Here is a 25,311-nt window from a genome sequence, read left to right as displayed (position 1 = left end):
CCAAATCTTTACTCACCACCACACTACTGTCTCACTGAAGAGTAAATTTTGTGAAATTTTACCAAAGGTTTTCACTACCTTTGACAAGGAAGTTTTCATTCTGATGAATTCCTCTCCCACATCATAGGGAAAAACCCTAAATCTCCTCTGAAAATAGACTTACAGCTTTCTACCAAATACTTCACTAAATGTGAATAAAACACTTCCACCATCTTCTATATTAGGCCAGAAAATTGGGGGACTAGTATGTTACTTAGACACTCTGTTGAAATCTTAATCTCTCTTTTTAACTGAATTGTAGGATTTTAAAAATATATTGACATAGGACATACACAAAAAAACAGAAAGTGATTTCTTTATGTTAACGGTTGCCTGGATATATACCACCTTGACTCATCTGAGGTATTTCACTCATTCCAATTAATATTTGGAGAGCTAAAGTCCTGCAATTCAAATATTCCCCCCAAATTTCAATTGAATGGCAATATCATAGACTGATTTAACAAAGTTCAAGCATGAAACACTTAGTTACTTGGCCCCTTTGAGTCTTCTATCTTTTTTATTTCACTGAATCTCATAAGTAATTACAATATTATGAACTCAGATTTATAATAAAAAATTATGAAATAAATATATCTAAAGTTATAAAGTATATAAATGTACTATTAGAAGTACTTTGTTAAAGGGCTTTTATTTTATAATTTTTTTTAGGGAAAAAAGTCTTCACACAAGTATTCTTACCACAATCATTTCAGAAGGCTCTAAAACAATGCATTCACAGCCACGCCTAAAGCTTCCTGCAGAACGCTTGCCAAAACTAGGAAGAGAAAAAAAAAAAGATTTATGAAATATAAATTCTAAATTTAGGCCAATTCTCCAAATAAATGAAAATGAAAAACAAAAACAACTAGTGGAGAAAGAGAAATTCTTTAATCATTATTTACACTGACAAGGAACCATTCAATTTCTTAAATTTCAGACACATATTTTTCTGGAAAATTCCAATATCATGTTTTCAAATTGATAATGTAAGTAACAGAAAATCAGTATGAATGTGTTTTATGTTAGGCTATTTTACATCATTCCCAGTTAGGGAATTCTAATGGATGGGAACTGAATCAATGGCGAACTATAAAAATATGCAAAGTATAAAATGCATATAAATTTTCTTCTAAGCTTAGGTTAAGAATTTCTTTCACCTAAAAAGTGTATTTAATTTTTCTAAATTAAAAGAAAACATTTTATTTATTTATTTGAGAGAGAGAGAGAGAGCCTATGAGCAAGAAGGAGGGGCAGAGGGAGAAGCAGACTCCCCACTGAGCAAGGAGCCAGATGTAGGGCTCCATTCAAGTACCCTGAGATCATGACCTGAGCCAAAGGCAGACACTTAACTGACTGAGCCACTCAGGTGCCTCTTTCTAAATTTTCAAATCAACTTATTCTAAATAAGTTTAAGGAAAAGGTATTCAAGACTCTTTTTCTTAATTCAAGTGGTTGTGCATATTACAAGCCCACTTCTCCTGAAAATTTTTCACTAGTGGACTCAGATACCTCAACTTTGCCCTATCTGTGATAGCTTCCACCTTAACACTGCAGCAGATTTATTCTGAAACAGCTATATGCAATCTAGAACCGTGAAGAGAAAATCCTGGTGAAAATCCTTGTACAAATTAGCCATTGGCTCAAAAGAATTTTATGGTAGAAGATATTATTTGCACTAACACTATTACTTTGGAGATGAAAAGTTTGCATCCTCTAAAATGTGCTATTAAAAAATACTTCCATGAGAATCTTTTAGGAAATGAGATACACTAGAATCTGACGAAACTTTCTTTGAAGCCACAAAAGACTCAAGTTCTAGTGAACAGCACAAATATGTGAACTGTAGGAGAAGTAATACTGTCCTTCAGGTAACTCCTTGAATACACAGAGCAGAAGAGCAGAAAAGGCAAATGCACACAGAACACACTCTAGCAGAGGAGACTATATTATTTCATTTATCAAAAAATCCATTCTTTCAAACACAGCCAAGAACCCAGAAGTAAAGAGTGGCCTCACAAGAGACAAAGAGTAGGTCATGAATGCACATGCTAGGCCTAATGACTAGGCCTCTTGTCTCTAAGGTAAAGATGACTACTGTTTGCTTACAAACCAGAAGCTATAAGGTAGGAATGAACAGGGAGAGTAATGAAAAACGTTAGCTAGAAATTCACTATGTCCGCAAAATACTTTTGCTTTTCCTATGTGATTCTCTGAAACGACAAATATGTAAAAAAAGGAAATAAATATCATTATTTACTAAGCTTTTTAAAATCTTGAAAAAAGTTCTATAAACTATTTTAAAAACTCAGTTCTGGAAAATAAGTATAGAGATAAAAAAGGAAACCAGACAGAGATGTATAACAGATAAGATCTACCCTAGGTGATACTAAGATCAATTCTTTAAAAATTTTAGATGATTTAGTAGAGAGAAATGGAGAGAAATCTTCAGGTTTGCAAATGACATATAGTTGTTTAGACAGTAAAGCACAAAACAAAGCCAGTAAGAATAAAGTACAAGACATTTCATTAAGTTTTATGTGAGTGCAACAAAGCAGTAATTAGAGGATCCAATCTACACAATGAAATATCCAATGTGAAAAGTGATCAAATGCACACACCATTTAATATGACATTAAATAAGGGGTTCTCATGTTTTAGTTAAAAGGCATAAATGAAAACTAGAAGTATTTAAAACATTAGCACAGTAGGCTGCTGACATAATAAAGAACAAATAATACACAAAACACACCTCAAAATGATGAACACACCAGGAAGTAATAAAAAATGAAAATTACTATACCTACCCTTACAGAAAATCATGTAAAACCTACAAGATAGCACTGCCCTAGAAAAGTTTCTAAGGGGAAAAACACAGAACTGAAAAAGTTTCCAAAAAAAAATTAAAGAATTCCAAAGGGCTTTCTGTAAGATCAGGGGCATACATTAAAAGAGCACTTCTTCAGTCTTATTAACAGCAGCTGAAACTTAGTATCATTTAAGAGCCTAAAGTCATAATTTAAGAAATTATATATATATAATACAAATTATATATATATATATATAGTACAAATTAAATAAGAACGTGGACAACTTAAAAAACATACCTATAATCCTTAGGGGTTTTAAGAAAAGTCGGGGGGGAGGAGAGAAGGAAGGAAGGAAGGAAGGAAGGAAGGAAGGAAGGAAGGAAGGAAGGAAGGAGAGAGAGAGAGAGAGAGAGAGAGAGAGAGAGAAAGAAAGAAAGAAAGAAAGAAAGAAAGAAAGAAAGAAAGAAAGAAAGAAAGAAAGAAAAGAAAAGAAGGGAAGGAAGGAAGGAAGGAAGGAAGGAAGGAAGGAAGGAAGAGAGAAAGAAGAAAGACAGAGAAAGGGAGGGAGGGAAGCAGGGAGGGAGGCAGGGAGGGAAGGAAGTAAGGGAATGGAAGTCAGAAATAGGTAAGGATTATTTCCAAGCTATGTGACTACACTCTGCTCCAAATATTCCTTGGTGCCACTTCAGAAATGGACAATTAGTCCTATCAAATGCATTCATTTTTATTATTAAGTTTTCTAAGAGACTACACAAAGTAATCTACAGATTCAATGCAGTCCCTATCAAAATCCCAACAGCATTTTTTGCAGAAATGGAAAAGCCAATCTTCAAATTCATATAAAATCCTAAGGGACCTACTTAACCAAAACAATCTTGAAAAATAACAAAGTCAGAGAACTCACCCTTTTGTTTTCAAAACTTACCTCAAAGCTATAGTAACCAAAACAGTGTGGTACAGTCATAAGGACAGACGTATAAACCAATGAAATAAAACTAAGTCTATAAACCCATATGTCTACAGCTAACCAAATTTTGACAATGGTGCCAAGTTCAATCAATGCAAAAAGAACAATGTGCTGGGACAGCTGTATTGCCATATTGGAAAAAAAAAAAAAAAGGAAGTTGGACCCCTACCTCTCACCACATACAAATATTAACTGAAAATGATCACTGACCTAAATTAAAAAAAAACCCCAAAACCACAAAGCTCTTAGAAAAAAATCGGGATAAATCTTCATGACATTGGATCTGGTAATGGATTCTTTTGGTTTTCTCTTCCAAGTTTTATTTAAATTCCTGTTAGTTAACGTACAGTGTAATTAGTTTCAGGTGTAGGATTTAGTGATTCATCACTTACATACAACATCCAGTGCTCCTCACAACAAACGCCCTCCTAATACCCATCACCTGTTTAACCCATTTACCATCCCCCCACCTCCCCTCCAGCACCCCTCAGTTTGTTCTCTACAGTTCAGTCTGTTTTATGGTTTGGCAATGAGATTCTTAGCTATGACACTAAAAGCACAAGCAGCAAAAGGGAAAATAGATAAATTGGACCTCCTCAAAATTAAAAACTTCTGTGCATCAAAGGACATTATCAAAAAGCTGAAAAGAAAATCTACAGAACAGGAGGAAATACTTGCAAATTATACATCTGAGAAGTGTCTAATATTCAGAATATATAAAGAACTCTTACAATTCAACAAAAAAAGTCAAACCACCTAATTAAAAAATAAGCCACATACTTGAGTAGACCTTTCTCCAAAGAAGGTATACAAATGGTCAACACAAGAAAAACTGATAAACATCCTGAGTCATTAAAGAAAAGCAAATCAAAACCAAAATGAGATACCGTTTCACACCTGATACTGGATGTGAATGAGATACTAAGATGGTTATAATTTAAAAAACAAACAAACAAACAAACAAACAAAAAACCCAGCAAGTGTTACAGAGGATAGAGAACTTGGAACCTTTCTTATTTCTCTGGTGGGAGTGTGAAGTGATGCAATCACTGTGGAAAACAGGTTCATGCTTCATCAAAAAGCTAAACAGACTAACCATATGACCCAGCGATCCCACTCCTAGGTAAATACTCAAAAGTATTGAAAACAAGGACTCGAACAGATTTTTGTACATCAAAGTTCAGTACAGCATTATGCACAACAGCCAAAAGGTGGAAACAACACAAGTGCTCATCAACAGATTAATATTTAAACAAAATGCGATAAATACCTACAATGGGAGCCATAAAAAGGACTGAAGTTCTTATACATGCTACAGCCTGGATCAGCCTTGAAAGCATGATGTAAGCCAGTCACAAAATGACAAATGTAAGATTCTACTTATAAGAAATACACAGAACAGGCAAATTTATAAGGACAGAAAGTAGACAGATTATTGGGGGTTATAGGAATGCTTAATGGTTACAGGGTTTCCTTTTGGAGCCATGGAACATAAACGTTGGAAACAGGTAGTGGTCACGGTTGCCCAAGTGTGACTGTAATTAATGCCACTGAATTATACACCTTAGTTAAAATGGTGGGGGTGCCGGCTGGCTCAGTAGGAAGAGCATGGGACTCGATCTCTGGGTTGTGAGTTTGAGCCTCACACTGGGTGTAGAGATTACTAAAAAAATAAATAAACTTTAAAAAATAGTTAAAATGGCCTATTTTATGTAAGGATAAAGAGGTTCAGTTTCTTGGCAAAAATTCAGGGCTTGAATAACAAAAAGTGGGAACACTACCACTCGGACCAAATAACAGCAAATCTTAGGGACAAAGAAAGAGTTAACTTTGATGACCGAATTATACCACTAACAAGCCTGGAACCAATCTCTTCTCTACATTAATTAGCAATGAAGTGAGAAAAGTTGTGGGCAAAAGTGGAACCAGTAAGAAATGGGGAAAAGGTAAACATATATTACTGAAATATTTTTGAAAGGTCAATTATACCTACATTTTTTTTTACCCAACATTAATCCCATTTTTATTTTATCCCTGGCTATAAATTAGAGGGTACTGCCATGCTAGTCCCATCTCCACAATTTTGCTTCCCATTCCTCTTCCAAACACTCACTGGACACAAACAACAGAATTTATACATAAAGTCTGTAATCAATACAGAGCTTACTAAATATAGTCCCTATTCTTACATAGGCTGTATGTAAGAACGTATGTATCTTGTACAAAAGATGAGTACACTAAATTGTGAACGCAGACAGAATAGTAAGCACCAGGACTTTAACAAAAAGAATCTCGTATTTGCTTCCTATAGTTGCATCTCAAAACCAAAACAGATTTGTAAACTTCAGAGTTGAGAAAAAAACTTAGAAAATCATATTGTACAGGGTCTCTTTGCATTTTTTTCTTCCGCTTCAAATCTGAAAGTATGCCATAATCCAAGCTACTACATTCAAAGGTCCTCCAACATTTGTATTTAGAAAAAGGCCCCCAAGTGATTATATGTATGACCAATGCGTTCCTACTTTCCCCATAAGAACTGCTTCTCTAGTTCAACTTCCCTTTCACAATTGAAGAAACTAAGCCAACCTACCTGAAGGAAGGTTAAATGAGATGCCTGAAAGGACAATCAGATTCCACGATACAGGATTCTGCCCTACTGCACTGACCTTACCCTCCCTCTTGCTTTCCTGCTGTAGTCCCCTTCCACATTCCGTAACATGAACTCTGGTCTTTGGTAAACCTGACATTTGTGAGGAATAATTTCCAGACCTCCTCAGAAATATTGCTATAGTGTATCACAGCTACCCCTGAAGCACAAACCAGATGTTGGGCGGAGAGCAGAGCTTTGTTAAAAGGTAGACTCTCAGAGGCTGGCTAGGCTCACTCACTGCCTCTTTGACTGAAAAAGACAAATCAGCTTTTGTAATTCAGAAGACAATTCAAATTCAGCAAAATTACAAACGACCATCAAGAGCTTAAGGACTACCCTGGAAGAGTCAAAGATTTGAATGTCGAATCTATGAAAACCAAGCTTCTTCCAGCGGCCCCTGCCAGAATTTCAACTAGTAGAACACCTGCTGCTTTGAGACGGCGCTCATAGTACCACATACCACGATAAACAGTGATATTTTTAAAGTTTAAACGTCTTCATTTTTAAAGTCACATAGCTTATTTTAAACTTTGAATTGAATTATTTTTAAAAATTCCTGTCCTCTGATAATTTCAGTCCTTGTGTGAATACACATAAATACGAATACAAATGCATGAAAACTTTCAAAATCAGGAAAGATGTGGGTAAGTTATCCAAGAGAATTGGCCTGACTATTTGAAAACTTGCTAGTCCTTTCTACACTAGATGCCAGCCTTTCACAAGAGGCCATGAAGTCAGAAAGAAAGAGGCAGGGAGACAGGAAGAAGTACGCTATATGTGTTTTAAAAATGCTGATAGTCTTTAGGTCTATGCAGTATGAAAATTTAATTACTTCAGCCTATTTTAAATTCTTCTAAAACTGTTCCGTATGAATATACTATACAGTTTGGCTTTCAACTATTAACCTCAATGTAATTTCAGAATGTCCTTATAATCTTACATTAAACAGCCAAAGATGACAACGAAGAGTGATGCAGGTTCACTTTTGGTCAATCTATTAGTTCTCTGAGCTATTAAAAAAAGTTAAGCTCACACAAATGATTACGGAAAAGACCACTTAGAGCATAGCAGGCAGATTATTCCTAAATGCTCATATTCCCTAAGTACAACTAATTTAGGAAGGGTTGCTCCAAAAACAGTTTAACAATCCAGATTTTAATTCCCACGAAGTTTTTGTACAGAACAAATTTAAAATTAAGAATTACAAGTTGTTCTAAAATTGAAATAAGCTAACTTCAATACTTTTACAGGTGCAAAATGCAATGACTTTATAGTACTAAAAATATGCAGACAAAAAATTACTCAAAGTAATTAGTCTTCTACATAATGTAAAATAGGGAAAATTTTAATAGCTTGATAAACTTTCTTTCAAGTTCAAGACTCACAACCAGAAAGCACAAATGTTTGAAAATATAAAGGCTTACCTAGTTTTCATAAATACCTTTGGTAATAATACACCAGACAGGGAACTGAGGGATCTTACTCTGGTAAGGCCGTCCTGTCTTAACTTTCTGGAACCACATTTTCCCCACCCAAGTGGAGTCAAGAGCACTTTCCACCAGTGTAAGCTTCCACGAAAGCCAGTTGCTGAATACAGAAGCTTGTTCTATCACTGTCCCTAAACTTGCCCTTTGTATGGGCCTCCACATTCTTGCTGTACGTCAGAACCACTCGGTGGAATGGAATTCCTCAGTGCGGGAATGTAAACTTACTCATGTCAGGCTATCCCCAGCGAGCGAATGCACAGCAATCAGACTGAGATTATACCGGTGGGCGATCCTAATTTATAAAATGATTTAAAATGTGATACTCCAAGATACTAATTTATCATACCTATTTCTAGATAGTGATAAGTAGTTACTAAATTTCATTTTCTTCCCTAAGAATGTAAGTAAATGATTGAACGTGATGCTCCTGAACCAAAATCCATCTATTACTTGGGGCTCACAAAAAAACATTCACATGACATTGTCTTTAAATAGAAGAACAGCAATTCACTTTAGGGGAAAAAAATCTAACAAGTAACTGCTGACGCCATCGATCCCGTTCTCAATCAGAATATTTAGGAGTAAATTTTAATGTTAAGTATAAAAGGAATATGGTCTGAAAAACGTACCATAAAAATGCATTTAATCTTTTTAAATATTTTGTCCTCACTCATGGGTTAACCAAAAGGGGGGGGGGAAGGTAACAGCTATTTAAAACAAAAAACATACACACACCAAGTACACATATAAGTTACATGTGTGTGTAAACTACAAATTATTTCTAGAGCACTGCCTTTCACAAGCTCATATTTCAGACGTAACTATTTGGGAAAACTAAATATACACTTACGAGTCTCTAAATTCCTTTCAAGGCTCACGTAGAAATGTTCTAACAATCATCACCCCACACAAAATAACGGAGGTGGACTGCTCCACGGCAAATCTCAACATTTAACCTTTGCTTAAAACAGAGCAACAAGAGAAAAATTACAAGCAAAGGCCTCATAAGCTGTGTCTTCTCCTCTCTGTTCCTTCCTCGGCAGCCTGTTGTCTATTTAACTACGGGAGGAGTACTAAACATTTGCTATTGGTACTATGAACATTTTAATTCATTTAAAAATAAAGATCTAACCTGCACTGTCTTCATATCTCTGAAGCACCAGTAACAGCAATAGCGCTGCTACCTTCTACAGGAGATCTGTTCTCTGCAGCAGTGAGCACTCCCCATTTCCCTGTGTGTTTTCTCTCAGTGAGTCCATGCGGCTGTAGCTTGTGCAGAGAGCCAACATTCCTTCTGAAGGCTAATTTCCTGCTTCGATGACCCACCCGCCCCTCCTGGCTGCAGTTATGTGTTACGCATGTTGTATGGGCACTGTTTCCGCATACCAGCCTCATGACCTCAGCGGCTGCCTGACAGACGCTCTTTATCAATTTCTATTAATTCATTATCTCCTCTCTTGTAAGTCTAGGGCAAGTAGGGAAATCTGCAATGTCTGCTCTCCTATGAGTCTTCAAGGTCAAATGCTTAGATGTGCTCAGCAGTGAAATTTTGTTATTAGAATTTATCTAAGCTGCACTACACACATTGCTCTCCACCAAAGGGATGCTGAACTGTATACCTGGCTTGAGGGATTATCATGGAAAAAAACTAGCATAAATTTCCATCAAAACAATGTGGGAAAAGTTCAAAGAAGCTGCTTTTGGTCTTGCTTATCCCTTCAAGAGAAAAAAGGTGGATCTTACCTCAGCTGTATTGGGGTGGAGAGCAAGCAGTTTTTCTCTCTTGCCTCAATCTAAACCAGCAAAGGACAGTGGTGTGATGATGACTACACTTTGGTAGTGTCTATGTCCTCGTGACCAAACTGCTACAGAACAGCTCAGCTAAATTGATCTGCTGCTATCAGTCTACACAGTGGCACAAACAGGTCTCTGCTGATCACAGTGCTTTGTACACAGATGGCAGCTGATCAGTTTGCATAAAAGTTATGGTCCATAACAGCTTTCCCCTTCAGCATATAGACACATGCCTTATCCAGAACGCCTCTGTGAAATGTTCACCACTTCACTGTGCAAAGCTCATCATGTAGGAGCTGAAGAGACAAAGAAGCTTAGCTCGAACATCTTATCTAAAAACCTGATTTTCGTAAAATTCACTAAACAGGTAAAATAAACAATTACACCAAGAAATAACCAAACAGATCTATGTAACGTGTTAATGAGAAAAATGGTAGATGAATTCATATGAATGATTCAGACTGGCCCTTCACCAGGAAGAAACTGAACTGTTCTCAAAAATCAAACAAGGTCTCAACCAGGCATCTGATATTCTTTAAAGGCTTACAGGAACGGCACCAAAACCTAGCCACTAAGCTCCCCCAAATCTGGCATACCATAAATGAAGTTGAAATAGTAGGTGTGTCCTTGTAAGACAGGACTTACAGGACCCCCCCCTAAAAAACACAGGTCACTTGAGTAATAGCACATTCATAAAATTCTTAGAAGTTAAAAAAAACACATTTACAAGAAAATAAAAGCATAAATTCACTTATATATAATTTCTTACAAAGATATCAAGTAATAAAATGTCTACTAATTTAATTCATCTGAATAAAATGTGGACATCTCTCATAAACCATATTTATTTTGTTTTACCTTCTTTTATAAGTACTTGTTCTAATTCTACCAATAAGTAGACAATCCTGGCAATATTGATTAATCTGTTTCAGATCTTCCCTTATAGACCAAAGTAGTAAAAACCTACTACTTATCAACAAAAATAAAACACTTGGGAATAAATTTAATGAAGGATGCATATGGCCTGTACACTAAAAATTACAGAAAGATACTTTACCATGCGAAGGGAAGCCACAGAAGATGTAAATAAATTATGAAATATACCATGTTCATGGTGTGGATGCCTTGATATTGTTGAGAATAAATCTTCCCAAATTAATCTATAGATTCAGTGCAAATCCAATCAAATCCTAACAAATATCTGACACTGACAAGCTGATTTTAAAATCTATATGAAAAAGTAAAGACAAAAGAGCTAAAACAATTTTGTTAAAGAACAAAGTTGGGGATTTATACTATGTGATTTCAAAAGCTACTCTAAAGCTACACAATTGAAGACAATGTGGTATTGGTATAAGAACTAACATGTAGATCAGGGCACTGGGTGGCTCAGTTGTTTAAGCATCCAACTCTTGATTTTGGCTCAGGTCATGATTTCAGGGTCGTGAGATAGAGCCCCACCTGGGGCTCCACCCTCAGCGGGGAGTCTGTTTGAAATCATATTCTCTCTCTCTCTCTCTCTCTCTCTCTCCCTCTCTCCCTCTTTCCCTCACTCCCACGCTCACTCTCTTTTTCTCTCTCTTTAAAAAAATAAATCTTAAAAAGAAAAAAAAAAAAGAACTGACTAGATCAATAGAACAGAAGAAGGATTCCAGAAATAGACCTTTTTAGTGGGCAAAATCCAATTTTTAAAAAATTGTTTTAAGTGGGTGAACTAACATTTCACCAGAAAAAGTATATGAATAGCTAATAAGCATATGAAAATATTCTTAATAGTCTTCAGAGAAACGGATAATAAAGCCACAGTGAGATTATCACTACATATCCACTAGAGTGGCTAAAATTAAAAACACTGACAATACGGAGGGTTGGGGAAGATGTAGAACACCCAGAATTCTCAAAACATGTTGAGAATGCAAAATATTACAGCCATTATGGACAACAGTGTGGCAGTTCTTTATACAGCTAAGCATACATTTACCATATAATCCAGCAATTCTCCTCCTAGGTTTTCAAAAAGTAGTAAAAACATATGCCCAGACAAACAGATGTTCATGAATGTTGACAGAAGTGAAAAATTGGAAGGAACCCAAATCATCATTTTCAAGTTATGTTTTGCAAAAGATTAATACTACCTTGCTTACAAAATTCAATAGAATGCAGGTGCCTGGGTGATTCAGCCAGTTAAGTGTCCAACGTCCATTTTGGCTCAGGTCATGATCTCAGGGTCATGAGATCAAGACCCAGGTCAGCCTCCATGCTGTCTATGGAGCCTGCTTAAGATTCTCCTTCTCCCTCTGCCCCTACCCCGCTCCCTGCACTCTCTCGCATGTGCACACTCTCGAAAGAAAGAAAGAAAGAAAGAAAGAAAGAAAGAAAGAAAGAAAGAAAGAAAGAAAGAAAGAAAGAAAGAAAGAAAGAAATTTCAATAGAATTTATGAAATCTGGCATCCACTTTAATGAGAATTGGCAACATATTGCATGGTTTGCTTAAAACAGGCCATGAGGTAATTTTGCACTGAAACGAGCAGCAAAATTTTCGTTGTCGAAGTCTGTCCCATAGCCTTCTGACCTTATAAGCATCTCATTTTTGCTTCTGTATTCTTCCTATTTACCGACCTTTCCACCCTACACTACCGTATCTCCAAAGTGTTTCAGGTGACTCAATACCCAGCTTCTCTTCATACCTCCTGTAGCTCCCCCTGTCTGTCAAAGAATGTACCACAACACACCTAATATCAAATATATTCATTTCAACGCTGATATCCACCCATTTCATTCCTTCCAGATTTGGTTATAGCTGGCAAAGGCATCACACCACCAGACATGCAAGTTCAAAGCACTGGAACCTCTTTCACTCCATCTTTTCCCTCATCTGTAACTTCAGTCTCTAAATTCCATCAATTAGTCCTTCTAAATTCCACTGACATGGACCCATAGACTTCTATTTTCCTGAAAATAATAGGCCCTTAACTCTGGCACACTAAGGCCACTGAGATAGGGTTCCTGTCTTGGTCCCAGCTTTGTCAAATCTTCCACGATCTTCTCATTCGACTGATCTTTAAACTTCATGGTTACACATCAGTTTCGTGGTCATTAGCCCAGCCTTTCAGTTCAAATCTGATGGACCACCTGCTTATAAACTTTGAAAATCAGAGTGTATGGTCCAATCTAGATTGTAGTGAACGAAAATCTCTAGGGTCTGGGCCTCGGGATTTTACCCATACCAAGCCAGGTGAATCTACTAACCGGCCCAGTTTAGAAACCTCTGCCTTGGTCAATTACCTTTCATAATCTTGCCCCATGTTACCTGCTAACCATCTTTATTGCCAAACACAAGGACTCTAATCCAATGTCTTTTCTACTTTCATCCCACAAGCACATTGTTTGGATAAATTAAACTCTTACTTCTTGGGCTACAGTAGTTAGCAGCCAGTTCTTCTCTACTATTTTGAAAAACTGTAATTACTTTATACTCTGTCATAGAGAATCAAGGAAAAAAAATCCCTGCTTTAGCCACAGTGATGTTTCCATACATAAAATTAACTACATACAAAGGTTTTTAAAAGTTCACTTAATAGGGGCACCTGGGTGGCTCAGTCAGTTAATTATCGGACTCAGGGCATGATCTCAGGACTGTGGGATCAAGCCTCTGCACAGGGTTCTGCCCTCGGTGGGGAGTCTGCTTAAGATTCTCTTTCTCCCTCTCCCTCTGCCCCCACCCCCCCCAATCTCGGCCTCTCTCTCTCTTTCTCATAAGTAAATAAATCTTTTTTTAAAAGTTGACTTAATATATGCCAATCATACTTCAATTTTTAAAAAGTTCACTTAAATGGGATAATGATTTTAAAACCTAGAAGACCCTATTCACAGGTAACTCTTCACTTTTGTGTTTCCAAAATTATATAAGTTAAAAATCAGATCAGGTGACAAAGTGGTAAACTAAAACAAGATTCTGAATAACAATTAAGTAATTTTTACTTTAGACTATATAAACCATCTCAGCAGCAGCAGACCTCTGAGATATATACAGATATAGATAAATACATGTATAGGTATAGATATAGATATATTGTGTATTACATATGATTTAGAATGAAGTTTTCCTACTTGTAAAACTAAAGTATACTTAATGATAGTTGTCTAAATTCATCTTAATAAAGCAAAAAATAATAATGAAAATGTAAAACTAGGAAAGTGACAGATTTTGACCATTGCCTCAATATTTTAAATTCTCTGAAAATCTTTAGATTAAGAAATAAAGATTATCTTAATAAAGTTGATAAACTAAGCAGTTTATAACTATAAAACATAGAATAAGTCATCAATAAAAAACAAAGTAAAAATAATCTTGAAGTGTAGGACCAAAAAAATTTTAGATAAATGTATAACTAAGAAAATACAGTTACTTAGTGTTTTTATAGATCTATAACACATGAACATGCAATACCAGAAATTATATTTTATATTTCATTGCAAAAACCACATAACCTCTATAAAGCCATAGATAAGTGGCAAAGTAAGAAACACCTAAGGAAAATTTTTTTTAATATTTTCAACTTACAGTTCAATATTCCCATCAGTAATAAATATAGAAGGTAATTTTAAGTACACATTACATTTACTTAAATTCTAACATAAAGATGGTAATACACATCTAAGCTATTACTTTACTTTATTTCAACTATCTTACTTCTTGAAGTACTTTTAAACAATTGCCAGTACACTGAAAAAAATCAAGGGCAGTACGTAATATAAAGTCATTTTCTTTAACATTCAAATATATGATTGTTGCCTTTTATACATATATGTACGTATATATAATTGAACTCATAGTAAAATAAAATAGAGGGTTCCTGAACTATGATTAATGGGAAACCTTTATTTTAATAAATATATTCCAATTTCACCAACTATAATTTGTTTCATATCGCAATCTTTCTCTTAGTAATAACATTCTTACTCCTATTTTCTGGTAGTATTCCCAATACTAAAAGTATGCTTCTTTTTAAAAAAAATTTAGTTGATACATATTTTAAGACACTTTGAATGCATACAGGTGAAATGGTAAGTCACCCATCCCTCCAAACCAAGCCCCCCCCCCACCAAAATAACTGTGGCACAAATAGTGGTTGTGAGTTCCCTTACACCTGGCAATAGATAAGCAAATCCAACTTTTTACAGAGAATATTGCATTTCATTGACACACACGTCAGACTTTAAAACCTTTATGAAATACAATATTTACTTTTGCAAGAGAAATCCAAACATCACTACATAGAAGGACATCTAGGGTGAACTCTCACACACTCATTTACACCAAGGATCACAAATGACAACTTCCCCGACTGAAGATTTCAAGCATCAGATGATATCAATCATACTACAAACAAAGACATCAGAGTCCCTCTCCTTAAGGCTACTTACTTTGTTAAGACGCTACCAATGCCAACTTTCCAAGGACTATGAAAGCCTGTGCTTATATCTGTGAAGTTGTAGTTATAGCAACCAAATTCCCAACTTGATCCAGCAACTGAACTCCCTCTCTAGAGAGCAGTTTTGCTCTGTGCATCAGGTATCCCATGATTTAAAAGGGTAAGATTGGTCTAAAAAATGCTCAAAATCATGTTAGCTTTCCAGAATAAAGATGCTTCACCCTGAAGCAGAAAGTACAAGTAATACCCGAAGGGGAACATTTTAATATATTCCACTGTCTGTTCTACATGTCTCCTCTATTCCTTTAATTTAGACATCTACCTTATTCCAAATTTAACACAGGACACATTTATATCAAGTATAACTAAACTCTCCCCTCAATATCACCAGCTGTGGTCAAACCGAGCTCGCATTCGTTTCTTAATTTTATTCGCCTTATTCGGAAACCTACCCAGTATTTCCTTAAACTCTTTAATCTATATCTTTACCTTGTATGTGTGTTGTCATGGGAATACCTGGACCCGAGTCAACTTTAGATACGACAAGTAGAAATTATAGATGATGTAAGGCCTGAAACAGCATGAATAAGCTGAAGAAGAGTATGAGCCTACGGCTGAGGGGAAGAACAATCTAGCAACGAAAAATAATGAACAAACTAAGAGAATGTGAGGGGAAACGAAAGAGCAAATGTAGCAGAGACTGCTGATGGCCCATTCCAACTTCCACTCTCCTCCTTCTCCTTAGAAGGATATTTTTATATTATTTTTTTTAGCGGGTGCATTCCATCGCAGAATAAAAGACTACTTGTCTTCGACTCCTGGGTACCCTGAAGTGGCCACGTAAGTACCTCTGGACAATGTGATATAAAAAGAAACTTTGTTTCAAGGAATCTGATGGGGATAGAAATTAACTTTTTTGTCCTGCCTTTCCTCTTGCTTCTAGCTCCCACCGCTGGCATGACGGCGGGCTTCAGCAGCCATCCTGCGGTATAAACCGATGCCGAAAGTGGCAGCTGTGTGTAAGCCCAAGTACAGAGGAAGGATGAAAGCCTGTAACCTTTTCTACTGTGGAGCCATGGGACCATCACGGACCATCTACCTTTAGGTTCTTTTGTGTGACCAAAAAAAGTAGTTCTTGCTGTGTTTATGCAATTGTTTTATACAACCAAAACTAACTGTAACTAAGGCAGTAAGCAAAACGATATGCAGCAAGATACCATTTGCCTTTCTCCCCTCCTTCTGCACTCCTGCACAAACTGGCCAGAACCAACTTCATGAGCACCCCCAGACTCCCTCCTTCCATCGTGCTGCAGCCTCCTTCTTTTCCCAGACTTTTCGTCTCGATACCGAACAGACTTTCAATACATCATAGGTTATTGAAAAGTTAGTTCTAAAAGGGAGGATTTTAGCATAATATTGTTAAATTCTTTTTTAAAGGGCAAGTTAAAAATATAATCCTGAACCAATATGATTCAACAAATATTTATGAAAGGGCTGCTATGTGCTAGCCACTGGGAAAGCAAAGATGAGTAACACAGCACATGCCCTTCAAAAAATCTTACAGTTGAGTATGGGTAGGGAATGATTAATCCCGACAGGAATACACAGGTCGGGTTCCCAGAGAAGAAAACATGTTGGAAACGTGTTGTTTTCACCAGCTGATGAGGAGGAGCGGGAGTGAAGGTAGCTACAACAAGACAGACATCCCAAACAGTGAGAACAGCCTGGCAAAGGTATGCTCGGGCCACAATGATCGGCTTGGGTGTCTGAAGAAGGCAGAAGGAATAATGTAGGTTGGAGACATTTGAGCTGCCTTGAACATATCACTAGGAAGTCTGGATTTTATCTGTTTGGCTGTTGATGGTCATTTAAGCTCATTATGCGAAGGATCAAGGAGAAAAATTTGGTGCTTCCCACAATGACATAGTGACACTCTGGGAGAAGTACTGAAGCATATGGGGAGCTACTTTAATAGTGAGGGTGACACCTGAACAAAGTCACTGCCAGTGGTGACAGAGGCAGTTAATTGGATAGATACTGTCATTTCTAACTCTGAAGTATTTACTTTAATAAAGAAAAAACAATTGTCAAGGGACAAAAGAGAGGTCAAAATGGAGACTCACAGAAATTTCTAGAGTAGGTGACAGGCTATTTATTAAAGCTATTATCAGAGAAAGAGCAGGAAGTCAAGCACACTTATAGGTGTTTGTTGCTTTACATGTATGGTATCTAGAGTTCAAGGAACCTGGAGAGAATCCGCGTAAGGAATGGGTGTTCCAAATACACCCTTAACTCCTGCTCCCATCTCTCCCTTTACTGTACACACTGACAAAGCACAAACCCCAGCAACACCCAACTACCCACCTTCTCCACGCCTGCCCCTAAACAGCCAAAAGTTTCTAGGAAACATACACACACTTATGACTACAAATATCAAATGGGCACACAATCCTCCCTTTGTTTCACAACTTCTCTCCCTCTTTTGTCAAAACTCCTAAATACCCACTATTGAACTCCCAAATCTACCCAATGAACTATATAGCTTTTATCATAAGCCTGCCAAGAAGGTGAAGCTCTCTCACTCTTTCCAAAGCTAACACCTCTCCCCTTGTGGGTCTCATCCACTTCTGCAATTATCTCTCCTCTTTCCAGTATCATCCATTTACCCCTCTCTACTGGGTCATTTCTATCAACATACAAACACACACTAGCACTTCTAATTTTACAGAAACAAACCTCTCTTTACTTCATAAACAACTCCCAGCCACCACCCCATTTCCCTGTTCTGCTTCACAATGAAATTTCCTGTAACAATTTTCTCTTTCACCGGTTCTTGTTTTCCCATTGTCCCCCCAACCAGCTCTAGCACTTCACTGAGACTGGTTCACTCAGGTCACCTATGACCTGTCAGTGGCTAAATCCAAAGGTCATGTCTCTACTCTCACCCTGCTGAATCTCCTTGCAGCACCAGAAAAACTGACCTTCTCAAACACGTTTTATCTCTTGGCTTTGGTGACACACAGGCAGGATCTCAGCGTTTCAACACTATATTCCAGGCAGGCACACAGAGGCAACTCAATAATATTTGTAGAATGAACAAGATAGAAGGATACGCATATGTAACTGAAGACAAGCAGTTCAGGACAGAGGTCGATAGAAGGACTCATTAATACTAATCAAGCATCAAGTTGAAGACTCCCTTAAAAGGACATAACTAATGGCCTTGGGTACTATTTGGTGACAGAAATCAGTTCTAGTCATTATGCTCATCACCTTTAGGTAAACAATTCTCCTAAGATATGAAGTTGTTAGGATACTATCCCCTGTAATGATTAGGTTTAACAGACTAACATTTTTAAAAATATATATATTATCATTTATTTTTGGTACTATTTAAATTAATTACTTAATCTATGAAGTAGAATGCTTATGAAATCTCTATAATAAAGTATGTCAGTTTTGTTTTGTTTTTAAAGGCTATTTATTTTGGAGAAAGAGAGAGAGTAGACAAGCACAGTGGGCAGGGGCAAAGGGAGAGAGAATCCCAAGCAGACTCCTACTTGGAGCTTGCTCTCATGACCTCGAGATCATGACCTGAGCCAAAACCAAGAGTCAGACACTTAACCAACTGAGCCACCGAGGCATCCCAAGGTATGTCAGTTAAAAAAAAAAAAAAAAAAAAAAAAAAAACTGCCACTGGATTAGGTGTTGGCAAAATAACCGTAGAAGATTGATGGGAAATAGTCATGTCCAATAAAATACACCCATACATGCATATATGTGTATATTTTAATCCAATTATATACGCAAGTATATATATGTGTGTGTTTATATTTACAGATTAAGTTGAACATTTTTAAGTTAAAATAGAAGTATGTTTCTGGGACACATGGGTGGCTCAGTCAGTTAGGCATCCGACTCTTGATTAAAGCTCAGGTCATGATTTCACGGTCATGAGATTGAGCCCTACCTCGGGCTCTGAGCTGAGCATGGAGCCTGCTTAAGATTCTCTCTCTCCTTCTCCCTCTGCTCCTGCCCCGTACCCCCCACCCTGGCTCTCTCTCTGATTTAAAAAAAAAAAAAAAAGTGTGTTTCTATGATTCCATGCCTAACCAACTATTTTCATTAATTGGCCAATTATAGGCCCCAATCACCTGCTCCTGCAAAATAATGTAGTAATGGGTTGTATGAGACAATGTCCGAGATCTGAGATAAGTGGTTCTTGTAATTTATTAGCCCTTACTAATTCTTCTATCATCCGCCAACTTTAGAATATTTCAAATATGAATTAAATAAAATCTTATGGTTTCTCTCAGAAGAAAGGAAAGAAAGAAGGGAGGAAAGGAGGGAAGGACAATTTTTTCTTTTAAAGAAATAAACAACTTTTAGTAACGCTGGCTATAAAGAAAACTTCTGAAAAACTTAGGTATCAAGTCATTTAATCCTATTATAAGTTACTGATATTTCCTCATGTGAGAAGGAAGGTATATAGGACCAATACGTTACTTTAAAAACCCAATGAGAGCAGTTTTAAAATGACTTACAGTTTTTCTTTTTCTCCCCCCCCCCCCATTCCTTCTTTAGTAACCATGGTTTCCCTTCCATTCTTAATCTACGCTACCATTGTTGTGATTTGGCCAGTAAATGAAGGTAAATCTTAGCTGTAATGTACAATTTCCAGAACTCTAATCCTCACCCTCCCTTCATATCATTTGGATACTTTTAATGTCCAATGAAGTTACCCTTCCATAACATGATTCATCAGTGAGTTATTTTTTAAAAACCGTATTCCAACTCCAGTAAGGCATCATATGACTTATAACACATTTGTACTTTCAAGAATATGATTTTCTAATCCTATACAGCTCTTTACATGAATTAAGGAATATTTAGTTGTGTTTTCAGTCCCTACCATGTAAACACAGAATCATTCTTCCATTGTTTCACCCTCTTCTGTTAGTGAAAAAAACTGGCATGTTTCAGAGCATTCGATTAACTTATCATGCAGCAATGGGGAGCAGGAAGGAAGCCTGTGATTTTTAAACTCAAGTAGCTCATTGTTTGTCATGTGAATCATAATGACAATAGTATTTTAGACTCTCAGAACTGATTAGTTAAATGTCTTGTTTCCCCACTTATCCTCATTATAGCTGCCAGCTCTAATTTAAAATGTGATTATTGAGAGTACCATAGTATAATTTTAAATTTTAAACTGTCGATACATTTGGTATCAATGAAAGAGAAGCACTCCTTGTAAATGGACACAGCCAACACGATACAAAGAAATGGGTGCATTTCTCCCAACCTCTTGTCAATGTTACATGACACCTAACTTACCAACAATCCTAGCCTTTCCAACCAACTTATGTCACTTTGTAAACTAGACCTCCCCTAAATGCCACCATCACCAATGCTTTGCAACTAGCGCACTCTCTCGAGTGCACATCTGTTCTAGAAAAATGATCCTATTCCTGTGCCTCCACCCAAGCTCTTGCTTACGTATGAACTGTGGTCCTTCAATCCTATTTCTGTGCCATCACTCATGCTCTTTACTATGTCCAGATTTCCTTTGCAGCCACTGTCCAACAATCTAAATCATAATCCTAACTCAAAATTCACTTCCTTAAGAGCTACTCTTGATTACCACATACATTAAAACGCCACTAATCTTGGAAGGGATCCTGCATTCTGTGTGGTCTTTGCTGTATCAATTTATTCTATATTATCTAATGACACCTAGGCAATTTTTTCATGTTTCATATAAAACAGCCTCAACTCCCCAACCAGATATCAAATTACATGACAGCAGGGAGTAGACCATTTCTTTTCTTTTGCAAACTCCAGAACTTTAAATATAGAGACCATACAGTACGACTTAATGCCAGTTTCAACTACTATTTGAAATGACATGGAAATAGTCCTCAAAATTTAAACTCTACTGAACCTATTTTAGGATGAGACAGAATGACCCATAAATATGAAAAGGGCCTATGAACCAATCCTAAATTTTGATAGCATGTCAATGTTTAGCAGTTTCCATGGACAGTGCTTTGCCAGTTATAGACATAACCTCTTACTATACTTACAGTGTACAGATTACTTGTCCCACTAGGTCTGCTGCCTGACAACCTGGTAGCTAAATGATCCCATCCATGCATCCGAAGCCTCCACCCTCTGTCCCCAATTCCTCTGGCTCCCAGCTTTGATTATAACCCATTTCTTGGCATCTTCAAAATTTCTAGACTATGGCTAGCTTGGGCTTATCTTTTCCTTCAAACTTACAGCCCCTGATACAAAGTGAAGACATTTGTTTACTAATTGCTCTGTATATAAAAAATATAGAAAGTTTTTAACTATCAAAGCAATAAAAATAATATTTATGCTTAAATACGGTATGTATGATCGTTTCTATTAAACGCCCTTCCCTTGGAAGCTTCTATGATAAAATTGATACTATTGAGAAAATCATGTTCAACATTTTAATAAAGTGATTTTTTTCTCCAGGATTGTGATCAATGTAAACCCAAAGGAGAGTTTTATAACAATAATGTCTAAATATCTAGCATTCTGTTTTTTGCCAACAAATGTGAAATGATTGATAAATAACTAGAAAAAGATTCCAATGCTATGAGTTAATGTAGGTAAACTGTCTCCTTTTCTAACAAACAATCCAAACAGCAAGTGAAAGTTTAGAGGCACAGTCTAAGGCTATCTTTAATATCTACATTAAAATTTTCAGCCTTTCAAAGAAGCCAGTAGCCAAAACACAACATATTAACCCAAGTTATTAAATTGTGATTTTACTACCAAGTAGGTCTCAGCATCCGTAAGATGATACAATTTTGAAAGTGAGAAAATTTAAAGTATATAACAATTTCTATTAAAGTTCCATAAATATGCTGATTTAGATCACATTAGGACAATGAACATTATTAATATCTTCCTGCCCATAGGTAGAATAATCAAAAGTATATTTTAAAAAAACACTTTATATAAGACAAGTTTCATCTATTGCTTTCCAGCCTTACTGTTGATGCAAACGGTGCCTTTGAAAAACTTAGGGGGGTAAAAACTCCTTCCTCAAAATATTTCACCACCCTCTGCCTGTCACTGTCTTAACAGATCAACGTACTACTACTGCAGACACCACCTGCACAACTCAGTGACCATCACTGCGTATAGCACTGAAAAACACATCCAGTTTACACTGTGTCTATATTCATCTGTGACAAATGTCCCCTCTGATATTTTCCTAAATGGGAATGAGAATGACCTTCGCTACACTCCTAAATTACCCTTGCTTACCATCTTTCTGATCAAAGAAACTGAATTTATTTTAAATAAGACTTTAAGAAAAACATTACTATAAATCATACATTGCTTCAAGACTACAAATTTTACTCCAAATAAGAATTTAGCCCTATCTTACATTATGTGTAGCAACATTATAAATGACATTACAGCCACTTGTACAAATACCTGTGTTTCGAAAGGTGATACATTTATAATAGATTTACAATAAAACTCATAAAAACATTTATATCATTTAAATTGCTTGGAATGGGAGTAAGCTGTCACTGATAGTCTCAAAGGAATTAATAGACTCCATAAATGTTGTAATTCTTATCACAGGAAAAGATTCATGTTTCAACAATCACAGAGAGGTATGCAACCGCAGGAACCTTTATCTATGTAAAAAGAAAACAGAATTTCTTTTTTAAAACCACAAAATGCTGACCTAAATGTCGACTGAGGAATTCAACAAAGCGAATGAAATCTGGAAGCCAAAGACAGATGTTTTCCAATGTATATCATCCTCTTCACTTGATGATATCAGCCGTCAAAGCAATTTCATGAGAATAAGTTAAAAATATAAAAATGTTTTTCAAAGTACTTTGATTCAAAACTAACTGTTCAGGGTGAATTAGCTGTCAAAATGAGTTGAAACTTTTAAGAGAATGAGCTGGTTATTTATTATATATACCAATAAACAATTTCCAGACTAACATGATAAAAATACGGTAAATGTGGAGAATCATCTGTGAATTAGTTGTTTTATAAAATCAGACTGTTACTAACAGCTGACCTATATTATTCTCTAATCAAACCTCAACATCTTCTGGAGAAGGAAATATATATGAATCACTAACGTCAACCTTTAGCATAGCACCAGCAGAGACTCCTTATTAAAACAGTATCAGCACTATCCCTAAGGCAACATCACCAAAGGAAACAAACAACTGAGAGCAAATGTCACAGGTGCAACGTGCAGAAATAGCCTATATATAGTACTAGTAGTCATTCAGACTGAAACACCATTCCTTCCTTCATCCCATTAAAGTACTGGCTTGCAAGCATTTGACATCCAGCCAGAGAAGAGTAACTTATGTCATCTTTTTAAATAATTAGACATAGAGTCCAATGTGTTCATAAAATAGGTCTGAACTGCAAGTCCTCTTTCTTCTAGAACAGCAGCTTTCTGAACATTAGGTTCCCTTTCCAAAAGTTAGAGCAAGCTGTTACTTGACTAGTTAATTATGGCTGGTAGTCAAAAAAGATCGTCACAGGCTCCTTCACTGTTCTAGGACCTCAGTCTATAGATTCGGTTTGCACAACAGACCTTGCATCAATATAATGAAGTCACCAACCTCTGTTCTCTTTTAAGATATGTAAATTTCAAATCACAGTCATTAAAGCAATATTTATAATAAAAAGTATCAAAAATGTACCCTTACATTTATTAACTAAACTGTGGAAAGTTCAAATAACTGAACAATTAAACAGGCAATAAGATGCATAAAGTATAAGCCTTTTAGAGTTTTTAATATTACAAGGCAACAAATATATATGTATACATATTCCTTAATTGAAATAAACAAGATATTAAATTGTTTATTAAGTATGCTCTTAAGTATGTGGAATGCATACATGTAAGACTAGATAGGAAAACACTAGAATATTACAGAATGATTATCTTGGACTGGAGATTATAAGTGATTTTTTCCTTCTCTTTATCTTTGCTAATTTATATAGTAATTATTATTACTATTTACATAAAATTATATATAAGTTTAAAAATATGACAATGTTTAAATATTGTTTGCCTATACCTTCTTCCAAGTTCAGAAATACAGTTAGAGTCTCCAAAAAGGGACTAAAATGAAGGTCCTGTATTTGAAGGAGAAGAGTGTTATTACTCAACTCGCCATTCCTCTGGGAAACAGAACTCCTAGAACTATAGGAGCTGGTTCACAGGGACACTCCAGGCTTCCTAGGCAATTTCTAAGAGGTACAACCACCTGCCATCCCCTCCTGCCAGTTTCCTCAGTCATAAAATGCAGAAGATAATTATACTTACCTCAAAGGGTAGTTGTAATATTAAATGATTTCATTCACACACACTACACACACACACACACACACACACACACACGCACATTTAGCATTTAAAATGGTGACCTGGTAAACAGAAAGCACTATCAAAGCCTTAGCTATTTTTCTATCATCATTTTACTACTACTACGACGACGATTACTACTTCTATTACTACCACTGCCACCACCAACGCTATTACCATTACCACAACTATTGCTACTATAAAAACAACAAACAAACAGGCAGTAGAGCCTCTCTCCCTCATGGGGCCATTTTCCAAAGAGAATAATGCCTGCCGATCTGATCTTGGAGTAGGAGAAGGGCAAAGAGGCATGGGAAGTGCACCAGAGTGTTTTTCAGTGGATGCAATGTGCCTTTGGCACTCTCACTACATTCTGGCCTCCAAAGTGCCTTCCAGTACCACACCCAGGCCTGTATATATTACCTCTCCCTGTCTCACTGACTCTGACATTTTATAAAAGTTTATTCATATCTTTAAAATAGATTCTTTTTTTTTTTTTTTAAGATTTTGTTTATTTATTTGACAGAGAGACAGCCAGCGAGAGAAGGAACACAAGCAGGGGGAGTGGGAGAGGAAGAAGCAGGCTCCCAGCAGAGCAGGGAGCCCAATGCGGGGCTCAATCCCAGGACCCTGGGATCACGCCCTGAGCCAAAGGCAGACGCTTAACGAATGAGCCACCCAGGCACCCCTTTATCTTTAAAACAGATTCTTAACATCTCTCTGACCCATTCA

The 25,311-nt window shown here is 36.5% G+C and overlaps 1 protein-coding gene across 16 annotated transcripts in view; it reads right to left on the bottom strand.

Annotated features, from left to right (window-relative positions):
- Positions 1-25,311, bottom strand: part of RAPGEF2 (Rap guanine nucleotide exchange factor 2) — a 231,494-nt gene that overhangs the window by 110,099 nt on the left and 96,084 nt on the right. For 12 of the 16 annotated variants that reach the window (XM_045798708.2, XM_045798712.2, XM_045798718.2 and 9 more), the window contains exon 5: positions 742-817. In XM_045798708.2, coding sequence (XP_045654664.1) covers positions 742-817 — 76 coding nt within the window. Of the gene's footprint in view, positions 1-741; positions 818-7,890; positions 8,643-9,085; positions 10,471-11,882; positions 13,803-22,920; positions 24,527-25,311 lie in introns of those variants that run through there. The other 4 variants (XM_087866557.1, XM_087866558.1, XM_045798721.2 and 1 more) reach the window with 4 other exon arrangements.

Source organism: Ursus americanus, chromosome 13 (genome assembly GCF_024610735.1).
Source record: "Ursus americanus isolate L20-20 chromosome 13, mUrsAme1.1.p, whole genome shotgun sequence".
Lineage (NCBI taxonomy): Eukaryota > Metazoa > Chordata > Mammalia > Carnivora > Ursidae > Ursus > Ursus americanus.
Note: the sequence above shows the minus strand (reverse complement) of the source record. Positions and strands in the feature narration are given on the sequence as shown.